Source organism: Rhinatrema bivittatum, chromosome 5 (assembly GCF_901001135.1).
Source record: "Rhinatrema bivittatum chromosome 5, aRhiBiv1.1, whole genome shotgun sequence".
Taxonomy (NCBI): Eukaryota; Metazoa; Chordata; class Amphibia; order Gymnophiona; family Rhinatrematidae; genus Rhinatrema; species Rhinatrema bivittatum.
In genome coordinates, this window is record NC_042619.1 from 118,275,939 (window position 1) to 118,297,937 (window position 21,999).

The 21,999-nt window shown below is 43.0% G+C and overlaps 1 protein-coding gene across 2 annotated transcripts in view; it reads left to right on the forward strand.

The window, feature by feature from the left end:
* Nucleotides 1-9,124, forward strand: part of LOC115091516 (guanylate cyclase soluble subunit beta-2-like) — a 143,222-nt gene extending 134,098 nt beyond the window's left edge. Inside the window, exons 14-15 of one of the 2 annotated variants that reach the window (XM_029601721.1) lie at nucleotides 164-333; nucleotides 8,985-9,124. In XM_029601721.1, the coding sequence (XP_029457581.1) occupies nucleotides 164-333; nucleotides 8,985-9,115 (301 nt within the window). In that variant the 3' untranslated portion in view covers nucleotides 9,116-9,124. The remainder of the gene's footprint in view (nucleotides 1-163; nucleotides 334-8,984) is intronic. The other variant, XM_029601720.1, reaches the window with a different exon arrangement.
* The last annotated feature ends 12,875 nt before the right edge of the window (nucleotides 9,125-21,999 follow it).

Below are 21,999 nucleotides of genomic sequence, written 5' to 3' on the forward strand. Positions count from 1 at the left end.
ATGACATCATACAGCTTAGCTAAGATTTAGTTAAAGCAGTGCTTCATGATTAGAAAGAAAGTTGAGACAGGCAACTATTTTATTCAATACCCTTCTAAAATAAAATAGTTAAGAATAATTCAATCTGACAATTATATTTTCTTTTCTTTTCTGGGGGGAGAAGAGCTCTACAAAACCAAACCTTTGAAATAGTTGAACGAGGAGAAATTGAGGTGAAAGGAAAAGGTAAAATGACTACATATTTCCTCGTGCAGAATCTGCATGCGACAGAGAATGAGATCATGGGCAGAGAAGGAAATTACAGTCCTCAGATCAATGATACTGATCAGCATGGTGAGATTAATCATTTTCTCGAGCTACATAACCCCTCTATGGGGTAGCATCTGCCAGTCCCCTCTTCCTCCTTCAACCTGCCTTCCCTCTCAAAATTAATTTTCATGCAATTTTCCTAAAATATATTTCTGATGGCCGAGAATGCTGTGAAGCTAGGGATGCTGCAGAGGCAGCACTTACAGCCCCTGCAAGGGGCATGGGGGGGGGGGGGGGGGGAAGAGACAGGAAAATCATGGTTATGTGCAATGATGACACCTAGTAGATGGATTTAGGGCACACGACTGTAGAATTCGAGAATAAACCCTGCTGTCTGGCCCTGGCCAAAGACTGTCACTTCAGTGACTGGACTAAATTAAGGTGGGAGGGGATATTAAATATATGTGTGTGTGTGTGTGTGTGTGTGTGTATGTAAAAGTCTTTATTGAATAAGGTGCAGAGGTTTATAAAATGGATTAAAAAAATGGCACCAGCTGGGTGGTTTAGTGGCATCTACTGTGCACTGCTGCTGCAGAGTATCTGGGTTTGAATCCTGGCTAACGTCTTCCACTCCTGGAGCTAGGGATTCTCTCCTGGGAGGAGAGTCCCTGTCATTGTGCAACAGTAATACCCAGTGACCAGATGACTGCAGGATTCTGGAAAGAGTCCTTCTCCCCCCCCCCCCCCCCCCACTCCCTCCACTGATTGTTGCCTCAATGCCTGGGCTAGGTAAGTTGGAAGGGGATATAATATAGGTAGGGACCTTCATTTTTAGTTTTATTTTATTTTTCCTGGTAATTTTAATGTTATAATAAAAAAAAATAATCAGTGGAAGAATGACTTTGTTATAACATACATGCAAAAAATCAGTGGAAAAAGTCATCTTTCCTCTCATTTTTTGTTGTTGTTGTAACATTGAAATTCCTAGGGAAAATAAAATAAAAACTAAAAATGAAGGTCAATAAACATAGGGTAAAAAATCCACAGGTAGTTGTGAGTGACGGCTCACGGTACCAGATATCAATTGAGCTGGAAGTCCAAAGGATCAGTGGGGAAACTGTCTCCTTTCTCCCGGCCAAAAAATACTAAACAATAATGTATTTGTTCCTTTATAGTCTCTCGCTCTCTCTCTCTCATTTATGCTTTAAGAGATCACATTATTTCATGCCAGGGAAGAATAAACCTACACATTTCATACATTCATTTCCAAATTAAGTTTCACTAAATATACACTCCTCTTTCTTATACTTTTACTTCTGCCTCCCTTTTCCCTATTCAGATGGGAATACTTTGAAGAACCGGGACAGCGGCAATGTTGTTTCTATGGAATATTATGATAGCCAAAGTCTACTAAAAGGCAACTCAGTAAATGGTTAAGTGTGCAATATATTTATCTTTTGAAAATATTGATAATGCCTTACCTTGTGTAAGATAAGAGATGATTCAACAAATACAATGTTTTTCATTGTATTTTTTACTTGAGCATCAACTATTTTTTGTAACTTTGGATTTTATCTTGATGTAAACGCGTGTATGCGTAACATGAATGAAAAATGCAGTAAATAAGTCAAATAACAAAAGATAATGATGCAGTTATTTAAGTAGGGAAGCTATTAAATACAGTTTTTAAAATTCATATCATTAATTTTGAGCACTGATGTGCAATGTTCTAAGACTACCAATGTCTCTGCATTCTGAAGTTATTACTATTGCGGAAATGGGCCCTTAGCCTGAGGTGGAGTTGGCGCAACCTACAGGGAGGAGCCCTGCTGTTCTCCACTGTCAACAGGCAGAGCTGGCTGAAGCAGAGGCCCAACTGGAGCTTCACCAGTACCAGCCCTCATTCCCCTTAGGTTGAGCCCTCGGGTTCCGGTGCCACCTGGACTTCGGCGTGGGTCTCTGCAGGGGTGAAGATCCGTCACATAGAAGAAGTTGCAGGCCAGCACAAGAAGAAAACGGAGTTGGGGCAAGCAGTGGTCAGGGCAGATTGCAGGCGAAATCAAAGCCAGAAGCCCATCTGAGAAGACATAGAACACAGAGGAGGAAGGAGGGTGAGGATCCACACAAGCAGGGAGACAACACCGAAGCCAGATGAGGAGGAAGACTGACCATGAAGAGGACAAGACCTAAAAAACACAGACCACACTGCTACACAGGAATCAGCAATAAGACACGGAACACAGGAACACAATCAGGAATGAAGAACAGCAGGAACTAGGAACCAAGATCAGGAACTCATTACTGCAGCGGAGTCAACCTAATGCCAATGCACTGGAGGGGTCTCGGCCTAAGCCCTTTATAGGGCTGGAATGATGACATCATCAGATGGTGCCTCCAGGGCTTTCCTGCCACTGGCTCTTTAAGTTGGTGCAGTTGACGAGCGCGCACCCAAGGGGAGATAGGGCCCCGAGGTCTCGGAGGCATCCTGCCATGTAGGAAGAGAGCGGTCGTGGCTGCTGCGTTCAGAGGAAGGCCCGATGCTGGGGAGCCTAGCGGGAGTCCAAAGGCAGGCATGGCAGAGGGCCACGCTTCACCAATAAGGCATGACATCAGGAGGTAGCAAGGATGGGCCTGGGCTTGTGGTAAGAGCGGCTGGTCTTGGGAAAGGCCTCCAGTCCACTGAACCAATAATTACACAGTAAACATGATTAGTTAAATAAACCATGATTAGTTACTAGATCATGAATAGACTAGTAGTAGTGTCTCATGCAGGGGAAAAGCCATGCATCATTCTACTGTACTAATGGATAGTGTGGTTCATTTTAATTATTGGAGCAAGTGTTTATTTATAGATGTTGCCTTGGGTATAGGAGTTGAGATCTAGACCACGCAGTATTACCTTGTATAATACATTGTTACTTTAACATCAATTACTGCTATTCTACATACTTTTTGAAATCAAAGCAATACATTTTTATTACATATTTTTAATGCTAATTATGTTCTGTTACCCATGTGTTAATTGTCTAATGATATTTTTGGAGCATGATGAAAGACATCAAACAATCAGACATCTTTATGCAATCGTTTTCTTTCTGTAAGAGGATATCTCACAAACATGATATCACAAAAGAGATTATTAAGTAAAAGAAAAGTTAGTTTCATGGTTTTTGAAGATTTGCTGTTTTCATGCCTTTTAGGTTTATAAAGCATGTGCTCTTTCAGAGTCTGAACTGCTAAACCCCACTTTAGAGCTCTCAGATTGAAAGGACATGTATGTGACCACTACTATAGCCACTTTGCATCATTAAGTTTTAGAAGAGTAATGAATCTCTCTGCAATATTTAGATTTAAACCAGTAGATATAGGTTTATTATTAGCAAAGGAAAAAAAACTCTCTGTCAACACTGGCAGGGAAATGAAAATGTCAACTTTATTTCCAGAGCCATAGCGTGCTTATGGCCAATATGGCCTAGGCCATAGGTGCCATTGCTTGAAGGGTACAATAGGGTCGTGCCACTGGTCCAACGCAGAAAGAGTGCTGGAGGAGAGCACACTTATGGCCAGCCCAGGGAGGGGGAACAATATGGGTGGAGTTGTGGAACATTGAAAGAAGAAGGCCTCAGGATATCAGGTAATACAGGGCCTTTGCCCCACGTCCCCACTTCTATGTGGCATCCTGCCTATTGTCTCCCTTCTCCAGGGCCTGATGCTGGCAGTGTCAGTCAGTGCTACTGCTGGCACCTCGTTTTCTGTCCTTGTGGTTCAGCTGATCACTGAACCATGTGGGCAGAACAGAGAGGTGCTAGCAGCAAAGTTGGGAACGCAGACACTGCTGGAATCAAGATCAGAGAGATGGGCTAGAAAGAGAGTGAGAAGAGTTGGAAAACTGGCATGCAAGAGGTGGAATGAGGAAGAGGGAGATTGATGATTGGAGGGTGAGAGGAGGAGGGGTGAAATATGAATGGATATAGAGGCAGAGAAGGGATAGAGGAAAGAGCTGAAAAGGAAAGGTCAATCTCAGAAACAGATGTAGGGGAAGGAGTAAAGAAGATAGAAGAAATGGCTAATGGAGAGGAGACTCTGGAAAAAGTTTAATGATGACAGAGGAAAGCAGAAACAGAGACAAACAAGATTAGAAAAATAAAATGACCCGACAATAAACATAGAATACATTTTTTATTTAGTTATTGGTATGTGTTAGCTTTGGGAATATGCATCTCTGATGTGTATTTTGTTCAATAGAAGAAGAAATATATTTCTGATCCTATTCTCCAGTTTTGCACTGTGTGTAGTGTATGGCTTCTTGAGTTTTTCTGTTCAATTTTTGTATGCACATTTCTGTTTCTAATTTGTGGTGCCTCATTCTGTATTTTGGTGAGGATCTGTCTATCTGCATGTGCGAGAGAGGTGAAGGATTTTGCTAATGTTTAGTTTTTCTATCTGGATCTGTAGAATTCCATTTGCTTTGTTTTCCCAGTAAGCGATGTATTGGTGATGTAGGGTCCATTACTATATTTGTAGTGCTACTTTTTCATAGGAAGGGTTGTTACTATGCAAGACCTGAGTGTTAGTTCTGTTTTGGTACGGCAAATTTGTTATAAAAGTTCCGAGTGTGCCTTTGGCAAGGTTTTCTGGTGCATCACAATGTGCTTGCTAATGGATGGAGCTTGCTTTGCTGTTCATGAGATCTAGAATCTAATTAGTTTAATATACCTAAATGTAATGCCTGAAAGGTGGAATATAAATTAAGGAGACCGATGCAATATAGTGTGCTGAGCCCAGCACACAGCTTGATGCGCAGTTGGACATGTTAGAATAACTCCCAATGCAATAATGGGATTATACGCATCCAAACAAGTGCATAGCTAATAGTACTCATCTCATGTAAATGCTATGTAAATAAGGCTATTAGCTATTACTCCTGATGCAAAAAAATCGCCATGCACCCGATACGCACTTTTTAATTTGGCAAATTTAATGCCAGACATGGAGCTGGTGTTAAGTCTTGCTGCAGGGACAAATGGAAGAAAGATCCACACTTAATAATTCATCAGATAGGGTAATGGAGTGTAGAAAAAGTAGATAGTCCTTACAGATTTGTAGTATCTTGTCTTTATTCCACAGAAACTCCACAATCTTAAATAAAATAATTAGTGAGATAAAGGATGATGCCCCCCAACACAGTTACCATGTTTCGCCCCACAGGCTGCATCGGGAGAGACAAAAGACCACAATTTAATATGCTAAAAAGAAAAATTAATGCACCCGTGGAAGTTAGGAGGTTTGGGATTGGCAGATCTGCGACTCTACAGTATGGCCTGTAACCTGCGTCATGTAGCAGATTGGTTACTGGGCACACAATTTTACACTCCAGTGTCTTTGGAATATACCTTAGTGGCACCATTGAAGCTAGGCTACGTTCTAAAGTTTCTGTGTTGCTTATCCAATATAGACGAAGTCCACTGGTACTCCACTAAGTGCATACGTGACGATATTTATGCAGTCTAATGCGCTTAGATTGGTGGGTTTCTCAATTTCTACCCTTGATGGAGAACAGGGCTTTTTTTGCCGGGTCTGTCTCAGTGGGCTTTTGCTCTATAGTCAGCAAAAGATCTGAATTGGATTGCAAATTATTTAATAGAGGATGGCACAATATCATCATTCCAAGCTATGCGGGAAGACTATGGGTAGATAATACTCAATTTTTTGCATATTTACAAGTAAGACATTACATCCAGTCTTTAGGGGATATAGATTGGGGGGACTGAACAGAGGCTGCTTCTTTCTGAGATTTTTGATGTGGAAGATCCATCTCAGCCTTCGATCTCCTATCTTTATACCATTTTAAGTAAATCGAAGCCGAAATTAAATTTGGTTTCCTGTTGGCGAAATGGCACTCTAAGTTACCATTTGAATTTTCTGAGACTCAATATGAAAAATGCTTTGGGACAATTATATCTCTTACTAGCAATATTGCCCTTAGAGAAGTTCACTATAAATTTTGAATGCGCTATTATTATCCCCAACAAATGGCGAACCGATTGGGGATTATTCCCTCTGCCCTGTGTGTTAAATGCAAAATAGAACCAGGCTCTTTGGAGCATCAATTTTGGTCCTGTCCAAGGATTCAGACTTTTTGGCAATCTCTGGTTTGCATTATACAGAATGTTATGGGGCTCATTCTACCTTTGCAAGTCACAGTGCTCCTTTTTGATAGGTTGACTGGGGTTGCGATAGGTCACAAACATATACGCCTCTGGATCCGTAAAGTATTACTGTTGGCTAAGTGTGTTATTTTGCAATGCTGGTTGGGGAAGATCCCCTAATATGATGCAATTAAGGAATCATATACATCTAATATGTATTAATGAGAAATATATGGAGAAATTAGACTTAATGAAGCGCAGAAGAACTTTTTTGCTAGTGTGGGATTCTTATTTACAATCTTTATCTCCTCATGCTAGAAGCTTAGTGCTTAATGATTTGTAATGTTCCTCCTCATGGTGTTTAACTCAATTGAGATACTCACAGGTATTGTGGGAGGGGGAGGGGTTGGGGGGTTATCCTTATGGGGTTATATATGACTGTATGGAGTGGGCCTTGGGAAGAGCGCACCAAGGCCTTGCATATTCTCTGTTATGTTCTTTCTTTGTGAATGTTCTTAATACAATAAAATGATTTGAAACATAATATGCTAAAAATAAAATATAAATAACAAAAAGTAAGGACATAGTAAGAAAAACAAATCGGGTACATATAGCAAATCACAGTGTTCACATACCTTTCATAAGTTCATTCTGTCCTTCATGAGAGATCACATTCAAGAGCCATATATTACCATTTTCTGCACATGTTAAAGAGATTAGCTCTATTATTAGACATCACTGGCCGATGCTCTCACATCTTAATGTCTTTGACAAACCCTTAAGGTTCACTTTTCGCAGAGGAAAGAATTTACGTGACCTTTTTGTACGCTCCAATTTACGTACACACTCTGTATCAACCTCTCCGCTATTGGGTCATTGACCGTGTGGGTTCAGTTCAGTCTGTGCACATTCACTTTCTATATCATTTTTCCGGCATCTGATTACTTATGTTGAATATGCTCTTCGTTCCTCACCAATGCCCACTGATATGATCATATCACCCCGGTCCTCAAACACTTACACTGGCTGCCAATCTCATCCCGGATAATATACAAGTCCCTCACTATCATCCATAAACCCCTCCACAACCCAGACATGCATTGGTTCAATGAGCACCTCCGCTTTCACACCCCTAACAGACCCATTAGAACTCAATATCTGGCAACGCTGCACACACCCTCGCCCAAACTCACAAAACTCACCACCACCAGAGAACGTGTCCTTTCCATCGCAGGGCCTGCCCTTTGGAACAAGATGCCCCCCAGCCTTCGCCAGGAATTATGTAAAAAAAAAATTCAAACACAACCTCAAAACCTGGCTTTTTAAACAGGCATTCACCTGAACCATTGCTTCCTTCACCCCCCCCCCCCCAATGCTTCCACCGCCCCTTCTTTTTCCAAATACTTCTTTCTCAATACTCTTTTGTAAATACCCTGTGAACACTTCCAGTCGAAATCCCTGTAATACCCTGTCAATACCCCTACAGACAGATACTCTGTTAAAAACGTTTTACTCGACTACCCTCTTGTAACCCTGCCCATCTCCTTCCCTCTTTCAGCCCTCAACTTACCCTCCTGAACGTTAACAAACTTCCTTACTAGGTACTTTTTGTATATACCTCTCTCATGGTTATTCAGTTCGCTGTTATTCTTTTTGTACATATTCTTAACATGGTTATTCATACCTCTCACATAGTTATTCAATCACTTTTATGCTTTGTGTTTTTTGTAAAGCCTGTTGCTGCATTATGTTACCTGTAAACCGAGGTGATGTTCCCAACGTGCCGTGGTATATAAAAATGCTTAAATAAATAATGCTTATGTGGGAGCATTAAACTGCTTTTTAATATATATTTTATTTTCAAACTTGGAGCTTTATTTACTAAGACTTGCACCCCTTCCCGAGTCTGTAGGGAAAAAAAGTAAATAAGGGCCTTATCGGGTCATTCAAAAAACCACGATATTTCCCGGCAGCGTTGCAGGCAATAATGTTTTCTACATTATCGCTAGCAGCACCGCGGGAAATAACTACATCTTTTCCTGTGGTGCTATGGGTGTGAAATTGTGTGGCCCAGCCACAACTGCAGCGGGCAAAAATGCACTGCCATGATGCGGCCGGCTGCACAATTTCATCCCCCTCCCCTTTTTTTTCGTGCGGCTCATCATTCTGATATAAATATAGCAGAAAGATGAATTTAGGCCTTAATTTGCAATAGAGTGAAAACCTAAATTTTAACTCCAGCTAAGGAGTTTGCACATTTCCTATAATAACATGCAGCATTAGGGCTACAGATAATTTTTCCTGAACATCTGACAGGCCCCTACTCACACATACTACCTATCGTGCCATGCGATTAAAGTTCCTTGGAGGGCAGAGAAGGAAGAGATTGTTGATAAACAGTTTTCATACTTTGTTGTTTTCTATTTTGTTAATTTTTTCTGTAGGTGACATTTTATAATGCTATTGCTTACAGCATGTTGTTGTTTCATTTCTCGATTCACTTTCTGTACAAGCAATCAACACAAGCAGTCCATATCTTTAATCCAATTGTTCCTGGAGTAAACTTTTCTCCCATTGTTGTTTCAGCCTCTAAAAGTGGGAATGACCAGTCCAATGGGGAAGATTCAAACAAGGAAGAGGAACTGCCTTTGGATGAAAACAGCACTAATCTTTATAGCAATAGCTATCTTAATTCCAAGTTTTGTGTTTTGTTCTAATAAAAATGATGTGAACATAACAATGCTGCACTTATAAGTTACTGTGATTCAGGAAATAATGAAAGGAGAATTTGCTCACATAAATTTGGGTAAGGTTGTAGGTGTAATGAAAAGACACAAAAGCCAGGAAATACTCTACATTGCTTGTAATGTCAATAATCCAAGGCAGAAATTGCCTGCTGTCAAACAGAGCATGGTCAGAGTTACCAACAAGCTCCATTTTTGTTTTGATTTTAAGGACAGACTGGTCGCGTCCAGGTTTTAACCCTTCATACATGCATGTGATCCAGTCCTTCTTTCTTTGGGGAAATCAGAACTATAAGTGCATGCATATAGTGAGGTAAAACATCAGCCAGAAAATAATGGAGCTAGTAATTTAATTTTCGTAGCGTCCAGTCAGATGAATCCAGAACAAGTGGGTTATGCACCTCTGCCAGCAGATGGAGACAGAGCAAACTGACGTCACAGTATATATACCCCTGCAGTGACAGCAGCCCGTCAGTATTCTCCTCTCCAGCTGATAGTGGATGTGCATCTCCCACTAGGGATTTCTGGGATGACCTTATCATTGTCCTCGCCCTGCTGCCTGGCTGCCAGAGCGTGGTGTCACTTCTTTTCCAGAGAGGTGTCCTCCCTTTCTTCACTCTTGCTCCCACTCCCCTCCTCCCTCCTCCTGCAGCTGCCCTAGCAATTCCCCTCTACCCTCTTTGTCTAGATCTAGCCTGCTGTCCTCCTTCCATACTCGCCTGCCTATCCCCTTCCACCTCCCACATCTTCCTATCCCTTCCCTCCTACCTATCTCTACTCTTGTCCCTGTCCCTATTCCTCCTTCTAGCACTCCTGCCCTCGCCTCTTCTCCTCTCTTGACACCTGTCCTTTCCTCTCTCTCCACACCTTTCATACTCCATCCTCTCCACTCCTCTGCCTCACCACCACCACGCCTCCTCTGCCTCATCACCACGCCTCATAACACAAAGACAGATAGACAATCAGGATGAACTAACAAAAACTTTCACTCCACTGTAGAATATAAAAGACCAAGGGAAAGGGAAACAGAGGACAACAGATGACAAGACAATGCACTCAGGTAATCAATAGAAATAAGCTACTCCTACTAGACCGCTCACCTACTCTCCTCTCCAAACACCTGACACATCCTCAAAGAGGCAGCTGCAGGAAGCCTGTATATATAAATAACAAAAATAATGTGCACCGCAGTAAATGACATGCAATATGGTAAATGATGTGTGACAACGTAGCGAGCGTGGTGCTATTTGCCTACATGATGCAGTAAATATAGATTTTGCCTAGCCACATCCCTTTTCTTAATGTAGATGCTACCATGCCATATTTCTACTATATTTAAAGTTAATTGATAAATTTAGGCCTGTTTGTAGTTGAGGCAATGGAGGGTGAAGCAACTTGCTCAAGGTTACAAGGAGTGTTGGTAGGATTTCAGCCCTGGCTTCCCTGGTTTGCAGCCTGCTGCTCTAACCATTAGGTTACACTTCCACTCTAAGCATAGTGTAAGAGGTGTTAAATTTCTGAAGAAACTTGATTCCACATCAGCTAAGGTATTTGTGACATGCTGACCTCCATGATCTGAAGGAGCAGAAGGGCTGAAGGCAAAACTTAGTTCCTGCTCTCCTGCAGATGGACCACACTAGAGCATCTGACTATCTTCTGATCACACTAAGTTATGGATATTTGTGTGTGTATGTGAGGGAGTGGGGGGATTTCAACTAAAGTTTTTGTATGTTATTTGAACTCCATCTCTATGAAGTCAACTTCTTTTTCAGTATTTGTACAGAGAAATTTATTTAGATACTAGGGAATTCAAAAAAGCTATGTCTATTGTATAAACTTTGTTTTAATTTCTTTCGAGATATTTACCCAGAAATATATTTCTACGGTGCTATTCCTACCGAAAGTAGCTTTCATCCTAATGATTTGTACTATGGCTCGAACTACTTCAGGTGTGACAAGACTAAATGGCACATGTTTTACTGGAAGTTGATGAGATTTTGCATGGTGAAACAAGTTAATGTCTATTTTTATTTTGTTTCAGCTGTTTGTATTGGGGATCTGTGCATATAGGGCTGGATTTTAAGAGGTACGTGCGGGCATAGATTTGTGCGCGCAACCCGGCCCACACAAGTCCACGCCCGATTTTGTAACATGTGCTCACAGCAGCGCGCATGTTATAAAATCTGGGGTCAGCGCGCGCAAGGGGGTGTACACTTGTGCACCTTGCGCGCGCCGAGCACTAGGGGAGCCCTGATGGCTTTCCCTGTTCCCTCCCACTCTCACTCCCCCCTGACCTTTGTTAAATAAGTTGCGCCTGTTGGCACTCAGCTCTCCGTGCTGGAGGCCTTGGTCCCGCGCCCGGACTGCCCCTTTTTTCAAGCCCCGGGACATGCGCGCATCGCCGGGCCTATGCAAAATAGGCTCGGCGCGCACAGGAGCCAGTTTTCGCAGTTACGCGTGTAATCCGCCCCATACTTTAGAATCGGAACTCAACAAGCTTAGCACATTATTCAAAACAAAGGGATTACAATACATGGCTTTGTACAATTCTCAGACCTCTCCCTTAAGATAGTTCTCTTCTTTTAATGTTACATAGAAATCAGACAAGACCCTGGAAAATTCAGCAGTGCTGGACCTTTAAACCTTATATTGACATCTCTTGTTACTGAAAGCAATTTCTACAGGAACCAAAAGGGATCAATCTCTATCAGCTTCCTGCTCACTGGGTGCGCTAAATATCAGATCTGCCTTCCATGTCTACTTTTCAATCTCTTGGACTTACTGTGGCTGAGTGGAGAGGAGAGACTGAATGCAAAAGGCAGATCTGATAGTGAAGATGCTCAAACATCCAGAGTATCCATGAAGCTGGCACTATCTCTATCATGATGATCCCCTTATGAGGATGCGCATGTTTGAAACATCATAAGAAATATCAGCAATATTTCTTACGTTGTTTCATTTCTGAAATGAAACAAAATATCCTGAAAATTTTTTTCATTTTGTGAAATAGCACACATTAAATTATTTTAGCTCATAGTATTTGAAAAAACTAAATTAACTAAAGGACCCCCCTCCCTGCTCAAATGAAAAACAACAAACCAAACCAAAATCGGAATATAACAAAAAAAAAAAGGAGGGAGCATGCACATCCTTACTTCATACTGGAACAGTGGGAAAGCCTTGTTCTTGAGCACCAGGAGCTATTCCTTGAAGAATAGTGTGCAATTCTGATCGTCGCATCTCAAAAAAGATATAGTTGCACTGGAGAAAGTGCAGAGAAGGGCAACCAAAATAAGGGGCATGGAACGGCTCCCCTGTGAGGAAAGGCTAAAGAAGTTAGGGCTATTCTATTTGAAGAAAACATGACTGAGGGAGGATAGCATAGAGGTCTACAAAATCATGAAAGGACTTGGACAAGTTAATGTAAATCGGTTATTTACTCTTTCAGATAATAGAAGAACTAGGGGGCACTCCATGAAGTTAGCAAGTAGCTCATTTAAAACAAATCAAAGAAAATTCTTTTTCACTCAGTGCATAGTTAAGCTCTGGAATTCATTGCCAGAGGATGTGGTGGCGGCAGTTAGTGTAACTGGGTTTAAAAAAGGTTTGGATAAGTTCCTAGAGGAAAAATCCATAAACTGCTATTAATTAATAGCAATTAATAAGCAAAAGTAGTTTGAGATCTATTTAATGTTTTGAGTATTTGCTAGGTACTTGTGATTTGTATCGGACACTGTTGGAAACAGGTTGCTAGGTTTGATGGACCCTTGGTCTGACCCAATATGGCATATTTTATGTTCTTATGACAGTTTTCTCAATTTCCACAGTCCCAGCTTCAGGTTCACTTTCTCAAGTCTCTTCTCCCAACACTTTTGGATTGCTCAATTTCCCCCAAACCAAATCCTCATAATCCTGATAGGGCTTGTCTTGGTATTGGATCCCATTCTTTCACTTCCTATAGTTAACTCTTGATCCCAAAGCTCTTCCAAACTCTTTACATGTATCCATAAGCAAACTTAGCGAGGTCTGGTCTATTCATATGTTGACATCACATTCATGTAGAGTGACTATAACTCCCTCCAGTGTCTTCACTTTGATGGACAGTATTGGGTGGGGTTCATTCCCAAGCAAGGGGAAAGATACATTTCCAGGGCCAAAAGGTGCATTTTCTTGGATTCAGAAAAAAAACACAGTCTCAACCCTTTCCATAGTGTTCCAACAAATATCTTTAGTTAAAAATTCTTATATAAAAGTAATTTATCAGGCTGTGCAATTATTTTGTGAGAATTACTAGTTTCATATTTAACAGTTGAAACTATAGCGGGTTCTCCTACTGGCTAGGCTTTGGGAGTTCCTACACCTTTCAGGACACCACTGGTGGCTGAAATCCAGTTTAGCTGCTCCTCTTTTTTTTTTAATTATATCTTTATTGATTTTCAATGAAATATGTAAAGAAAATACAATATAGAACCAGAAAATAGAATTTATACACAAGAATAATATAACATACTCTTATCTGTATACTCTCAGTACAGATAATCAAGAGGGAACTACTCAGAAAGAAAGAAATCTAACAAAAAGGAAAGGAGTCAATATTACAAAATATAGGCCATGTTGACATCTTCAAAGCTAAGCTGGAGTAACACATGTAGCATCCTAGTCAGCTATAAAAGTCTCCAAATGCAGAGGGTCTGTGAAAACAAATTTTTTAGCCTGAAAAGTAATAAAGCATCTACACGGAAATTTTAAAAAAAGGAAGCACCCAAAACTAAGGTTTTACTTTTCAGAGAAAAGAAATGTTTCCTTTGGGCTTGAGTTGCTCTTGAGACATCAGGAAATACACAGACTTTCTGACCACAAAAGGTAACATCCTTGTTTCTAAAAATTTTTTACAAACACTAGATCCTTATCCTGTTCGGCACAGAAGCACACTGATAATATAGCCTTGTTTATTATTACATCAAATGACTCTTCTAAAAAAAGAAGTAGTTATACCAGGGCTAACCACAACCTCTTCATTCCCTCCTTGCTGTTGCGTCCGTCGGTCTTCGACGGCTTCGCCCCCGCTTGTTGCATCCCTATCTCGGCTCCTCCCGCTTACCTGGGCAAGATGGTTACCACAGCGTCGTCAAGCCGACTTCTCTGGTGTCCCCGGAATGGCTATGGTGCAGCCGTACGCCATTGCTCCTCCCAGGTACCTGCTAGGGTGTGCAGGCAACCCACGTCTAAGTATGCCCAGTGGCGCGAACCTCGAGGGCATTCCCTCATCTGACGTCACGCCAATCCAGGTATATCTACTTCTCAAGATTGCTAGCTCTTTGAGTTGGCAAAGGCTCGAATAAATTCGTATGGACATGAACTGTTCCTTTCTGTGCTACTCTGCCGCTTCCTTGCTGCCTGCAGGAAGCTCTCCTTCTGCCCTTCGGGGTTTTGCTACTAACTTGGGTACCCGCTCCTCGGGGGTCCTCTGTTCTATTTTCAGGTGCCATTCAGGGAACAGGTACTCACTCCTCGAGGGCCTGCTCTCCCTGCCTCAATGCCTGTACCTACAACAACTATCTGGTGGAATCGCATCCATAACAGCTAATACCGAGTGAGTACTCTAATATCTCATCTGTCTCATCCACAGTAACCCCTTGCTGCAGAACCTCCTGACATCACTTAGGAGAGAAGGGCTCCTTCTGCCGAGGTCCCTGAGACTACAACTCACCACTGCCACCTGGTGGCTATCTTCAAGCTGTATAATGAAAGAGTTCAAGTCCGGTGTTTTGTGTATAGAGTCTAGCCCAGTGCTGTGGCTCCTTACGGGGCTCCTCCCCGTGGGCGTGGTCATGTCCACAGCACCCTAGGATCCACTAAAACACATGTAATAACAACAGATTGCCAACTCCATGGATCCGGCTCAGCTCATGCGTTGCAGGCCATTCCAGGCCTGGCCCAGCGGATCGCCGAACAGCAGACTGCGCTGGAGGGACTGACCACTGCATTTAATTTCTTACACAAACAGATGAACTCACCTTCCACCTCAGGTAAAGAGGCTAAACCATCAGAGGTGACGGTCAAGACGACTGTACCACTAGCAGCTCCTACCCACTTCTCAGGAGAAGTATGGAGATGCAGAGACTTCATTAACCAGTGCCGCATGCACTTTGCTTTATAACCTGGACATTTCCCACAGCTTATGTGAAGACTATGTATATCCTATCATACTTAGATGGACGAGCCCTGTCCTGGGCACCTTCACTGTGGGAACGCGAGGACCCGATACTTCACAACATTGAAGGATTCCTTGAACTGTTTAAATCAGTTTTTGATGACCCTGCCCAATATTCTGTTGCAGGATCTTCCTTGGTTCACCTAAAGCAGGGGAACAAGACCCTAGCTGACTTCGCTATTGAATTCAAGACACTGGGACCCAAGATGCCTGAAGACGCTGTTCTTCAAAGGACTGAACACTCGCCTAAAGAATGAACTCTCAGCCAGAGATATGCCTGAAACCTTGGCTGAACTGGTGAAACTGGCAACTAGAATCGATCTCCGGCTTCGAGATAAAGTTCAAGAAACCAAGACTTCCAGGAGACTCTTTCTGACTGAAGTCCGAGTCGAGACTGCATCCAGGGCTGCCCCTACGGTCCTAGCAGCTGGCGAAGAGGAACCGATGCAATTAGGCCGCAGCCACATGACGTCAAAGGGGAGAAGAACGTGGAAGAAATTAGGGCTGTGTATGTACTGTGGATGATCTGGCCATGCTGTCCAAAATTGCCCTATATGTCCGGGACTCTTCTTAGGTCTCACCACTCCTTCTCCTCCGCTCTCTCTTCCTGTGTCTCTCATCTGTGGTCCTCTACAGTACCAGACTCTTGCCCTAGTGGACTCAGGGGCAGGAGGTAACTTTGTTCTTCAACGACTAGTGGAACATCTACGGATCCCCACTTCCACTTTGTCGTCTCCTCTACTTCTTTCATCCATCCATGGAGAACCCTTGGTGGGAGAAGTAACACTACGTACCGAACCAGTGTGTCTATGTACTGGTGCTCTCCATATGGAGAAACCAAAAAAAGAACTATTTCAATTTCCACCACTATAAATAACTGTCCAAAAAGGAAATGTTGTTTAGGAAATCTTCAACTAAATGCCACTCCCAAAGACTTTTGTCAACAATTTTTTGTTAAATCTATAACCGCATCATCAAGCCTGACAGCGTGCTCCCTGTATATTCTAAGCGGGGGCCGCCCGGACCTCTAATCATCTGCGGCGTTCGTTTTCTATTTTTACTTTTTTTATCATTTCTTCTATTTTTTCTTTCTTATAATCATATAATTTTGAAAACAGTTTTCATGTCTAAAAAGTATCATCACTTTTAGAAGTCTCCAACCAGCTTGACAAACGGCTGAAGTTTCACAGAACAAACTGCTTCATCAGGAGCTGTAGTTCATAACAAACTGCTAAATGAGATAGCGATACTCTTCCATATGTGTATATTCAACTTTTCTCTGTCAATTGAATTCCTATATGAAAACAAATACTATAATGTAAAAAACTCTTATATATACATATTTCTGTTACTTATCTGAGGTCGGCATGCAATCAAACCTTCTAGCTGGACGGACATCGTCTCACAACATGTTTAAACAGAAGGAACAGAGACCATCTTAATATCAGACGTAGGCTTATAAACAAACCCCGTCCAATCCCAGCATCAAACGTCATTACTCGCTGTGATGTAAGCATCAAGTTTTCTTCACAAAAATACATTTAATTCTATTTCAGCATTCAGACCTCTGGGATGTAAAGTGTCCAAAAAATGTATCCATCTTTGTTCAGCTTTAAGTAATTTCTTATTCGTATCACCTCCACGCCAATGAGGCAAAATTTGTTCTAAAACGCAAACCCGCAGTTCCTCAAATACATGTCCTTTCTCAAGGCAGTGGGTCACTATCGGTGCATTTAAGCACTGTGGGGCGGATTTTCAGAGCCCTGCTCGCCTAAATCCGCCCAAAACCGGGCGGATTTAGGCGAGCAGGGCCCTGCGCGCCGGTGAGCCTATTTTACATAGGCCTACCGGTGCACGCAGAGCCCCGGGACTCGCGTAAGTCCCGGGGTTCTCCGAGGGGGGCGTGTCGGGGGCATGTCGGGGGGCGGGCCCGGTCGTTGCGGCGTTTAGGGGGCGTGTCGGCAGCATTTTGGGGGCGGTCCGGGGGCGTGGTCGTGCCCTCCGTACCCGCCCCCAGGTCGCGTCCCGGCGCGCAACAGGCCCGCTGGCGCGCGGGGATTTACTTCTCCCTCCGGGAGGCGTAAATCCCCGGAGAAAGGTAAGGGGGGGGGGGGGGGAGACAGGGCCGGGCGGGTGGGTTAGGTAGAGGAAGGGAGGGGAAGGTGAGGGGAGGGCGTTAGAGGATTCCCTCCAAGGCCGCTCCGATTTCGGAGCGGCCTTGGAGGGAACGGGGGTAGGCTGCGCGGCTCGGCGCGCGCCGGCTATACAGAATTCATAGCCTTGCGCGCGCCGATCCAGGATTTTAGTGGATACGTGCGGCTCCGCGCGTATCTACTAAAATCCAGCATACTTTTGCTGGCGCCTGATGCGCCAGCAAAAGTACGCCTATTCGCGTTTTTTTAAAATCTACCCCTGTGTGACTAAACTAGAGCGGTGTTCAATAATTCTTGTTCGCAATTGTCGTGTAGTCTTGCCCACATAGGTCATCTCACATGGGCATTGAATGACATATATAACTCCCATAGATTTACATGTCGTCTGTTGTTTCAACTTGACTACAATTTGTGGATTTTTAAATTGAATATAGGTAGTCACAAGCATATTTGCACAAACAGAACACACTCCACAGGCTGTGTGTGAACCAACACATTGTTTAGATGAATGGACCATAGAGTCAGAATGTACCAGCTGATCCTTTAGGCTTGAGCTTCTCGTGTATGTAAATCTTGGTCTCGACTCAAATTCATCATGAAACTGTAACATATGCCAATTGCAATGAACCAATTCTTTAAATATTGATGCCATGGGAGAAAAAGGCACTACACAAGTGAGCAAATCATCTGTTATTTTTTCTTTTGGGAAAAACAACCATTCCCTATTTGTATATTTAGCTCGAAGAAAAGCTCGTTTCACACACCGTCTTGGATATCCTCTCTTCAAAAAACGGCACTTAGAATCATTGCCTGATATTGATAATCTTCTTGAGATGAACAGAGATGTCAAATTCTAAAAAATTGTCCAGTGGGTAAATTTTCTTTTAGGCTCCGAGGGTGAGCACTACTAAAGTGCAGGAAGGTATTACTACTCACTGGTTTGTGGTAGACAGAAGTTTTAAATCCATCTGGTGTCTTCGTAATGGTAATGTCTAGGAAGGTGATGACATCTGTTTGAAAAGTAGCTGTAAAACGGAGGCTAATGTTACGCAAATTTAGCCAGGTCAAAAAATCATTAAATTCTTGTCGGGTCCCTTGCCATAGGATCAAGATATCATCTATGTATCTCCTCCATGCAAAAATATTTTGAAAGAAAGGCTGAGTGTCATTGATCCATTTCTTCTCAAAAAAGCCCAATAGAAGAAATGATAAAAAAAAAGTAAAAATAGAAAATGAACGCCGCAGATGATTAGAGGTCTGGGTGGCCCCCGCTTTGAATATACAGGGAGCACGCTGTCAGGCTTGATGATGCGGTTATAGATTTAACAAAAAATTGTTGACAAAAATCTTTGGGAGTGGCATTTAGTTGAATCTCTCCATATGGAGACCATCTCCTTCTTTATTTTAGAGAAGGCTATGGAGCCATAGTACTGGGATTACCGTGGCTACAACAGCATATGCCCCAATTCGTTCGAGTCACTCTGTAACTTTCAAGTTGAGGTCCAGACTGCAGACTGCCATAGGCGATGCCTGACTGAGGTTAAGCCATTACCTTGTATGCATACCACCCCAGTAATGCTGGGCTTGCCGCCTCAATACGCATCTTTTGAAGATGTATTTTCAAAAGAAGCTGCAGATATACTTCCGCCTCACAGACCCTATGACTGCGCCATTCTTCTGAAGCCGAATACGGAGCCACCCAAGGGCAAAGTGTACCTCTTGTCTGTGGCAGAGAACAAAGCCATGTCTGAATACATTCAGGAGAATCTCAACAAGGGCTTCATTAGACCATCTAAGTCTCCTGCGGGCGCAGGCTTCTTCTTTGTGGGCAAAAAGGACAGCACATTGCGTCCTTGCATAGATTACAGAGCTCTTAACAAAATAACTATTAAGGACCGTTATCCCCTGCCTCTGATTTCAGAACTTTTTGATAGACTACAAGGAGCTCAGATCTTTTCAAAACTGGATCTGAAAGGAGCATATAACCTGCTTCGCATTAAAGCTGGTGATGAATGGAAGACGGCCTTCTACACTCGAGACGGCCACTTCGAGTACTTAGTGATGCCGTTCGGCCTATGCAATGCTCTGGCCGTCTTTCAAAATTTAATGAGCTACTTTTTCCAAGACCTCCTCTATAAATGTGTTGTTATCTACTTAGATGACATCTTAATCTTCTCATAAGACATCACCACTCACCAAGAAGATGTCAAGAGGGTACTACAGAGGCTTCGTGAGAACCATCTCTACGCCAAGCTATCTAAATGAGGATTTCATAAGGAATCAGTGCCTTTCCTAGGCTACATTGTCTCTAAAGAAGGTTTTCAAATGGACCCAAAGAAGCTGGAGAGTATCAAGAAATTTATTTATTATTTTTTTTATATACCAACATTCATCTCAATTGAGATATCACACTGGTTTACATTCAGGTACTGTAGGTATTTCTCTATCCCCAGAGGGCTTACAATCTAAGTTTTTGTACCTGAGGCAATGTAGGGTAAAGTGACTTGCCCAAGGTCACAAGGAGTGACAGCGGGACTTGAACCTTGGTCTCCTGGTTCATGGTCCACTGCTCTAACCACTAGGCTATTCCTCCTCCCTAAATGGGCCCAACCCACCAGGTTAAAGGCTCTCAGACGCTTTTTAGGTTTCACCAACTATTACAGGACTTTCATCAAGAATTACTCCTCACTCACAGTACCGCTGACCGCTATGACATGAAAAGGTGCCAACGCAGCTAATTGGCCTCCCGAAGCAATTGCTGCATTCCAAAAACTGAAGGATGCCTTTTCTACCAAGCCATGCCTTCGACATCCAGACCCCATAAAACCTTTCATTGTAGAGGTCAACGCCTCAGATCTTGGCGTAGGGGCAGTACTAAACCAGGCTGGTGATTCTAAGGTCCCACATCCATCCTCATTTTTCTCCCGTCGCTTTTCTCCTGCCGAGAGAAATTACGGAGTTGGAGTCAAGGAACTTCTGGCTATAAAGATGGCATTCGAAGAATGGCGCCCTTGGTTTGAAGGAGCACAACATCAAGTAACAGTCTTCACAGACCATAAGAACTTGGAGTATCTCCACCACGCACAGTGCCTGAACCATAGACCAGCAAGATGGTCACTGTTTTTCAACAGAATCAACTTCGTGCTCAAGTATTATCCAGGAGACAAGAATATCAGAGCTGATGCTCTTTCACGCTCCTTCCTCTCCAAGGACGTACCTGAAGAGCCGCAACACATCACTGACCCCGAGAAGGTCATATTGGCAGCTACCCATTCAGTGCCTGCAAGAAAAACAATCGTACCCAAGAACCTCAGAAAAAAGCTATTGGCTTGGGCCCACGACTCCAAACTCTCAGGACACCCTGGGAAATGAAGGACATTGTCTAAACTGCAAACCTTTTATTGGTGGCCCACCATGAAAGAGGACACATTCGCCTATGTCGCTTCCTGCGCAAACTGCGCTAAACAGAAGACGCCGCCAGGACGTCCATGAGGTCTTCTCCAACCCTTGCGGGTCCCTGAAGAACCGTGGACCCATATTGCCACTGACTTTGTGGTAGATTTACCATCATTAGGAGGGAACAACATCATTTGGGTAACTGTTGACAGGTTCTCGAAGATGGAACATTTTGTGGCTCTCCCAGGCTTGCCCACCGCCTTGGAGCTTGCCTGATTGTTCATCTCGCACATCTTCCGCCTGCATGGCTTGCCTAAGCACATAGTCTCCGATCATGAAGTTCAGTTCACAGCTAACTTCTGGAAGGCATTATGCAAGAAGTTCGATATAGCCCTCGACTTCACATCAGCATATCATCCTCAGTCCAATGGCCAAACAGAAAGGATGAACAGGACACTCAAACAGTTCATTCATGCCTACAAGAACACCCGACAGAATGATTGGAGCAAACTGTTTCCATGGGCAGAATTTGCCATAAACTCTCATCCAGCAACTTCCACTGGATCAACACCATTCAAAGTGGTCTACAGACAACTACCACTACCACCTCTGCCACTTCCGTTATCAGTGTCATCCCCAGCAGCTCAAACAACTGCTACAGATATCCATCAACTCTGGACTCAGATGAAAGAGATGCTTATGAAAGCAGGAATACGAGCCAAGAAAGGATATGATGCTCATCACCGCAAGGCTCCAGACTTCAAGCCTGGTGACAAGGTCTGGCTTTCAACAAAACATTTAAGACTCAAACTTCGTTCAGCTCGATTCGCTCCTCGCTTCGTTGGACCATTTCCCATTCTCCAACGACTGGGCAACCTCACCTACAGTCTGAAGCTACTAGCTACTCTAAAGATCCACAATGCATTCCACGTCTCACTATTGAAACCAGTGATTCTCAGTGAATTTTCCAACAAGATACCCGACTCTACTCCAGTAGATGCAGAAGAAGACATTGAATACAAAGTTGATGCAGTTCTCGATGCAAGAAAACGAGGCAGAGTATGGAAATACCTCCTGTTATGGGATGGTTATGG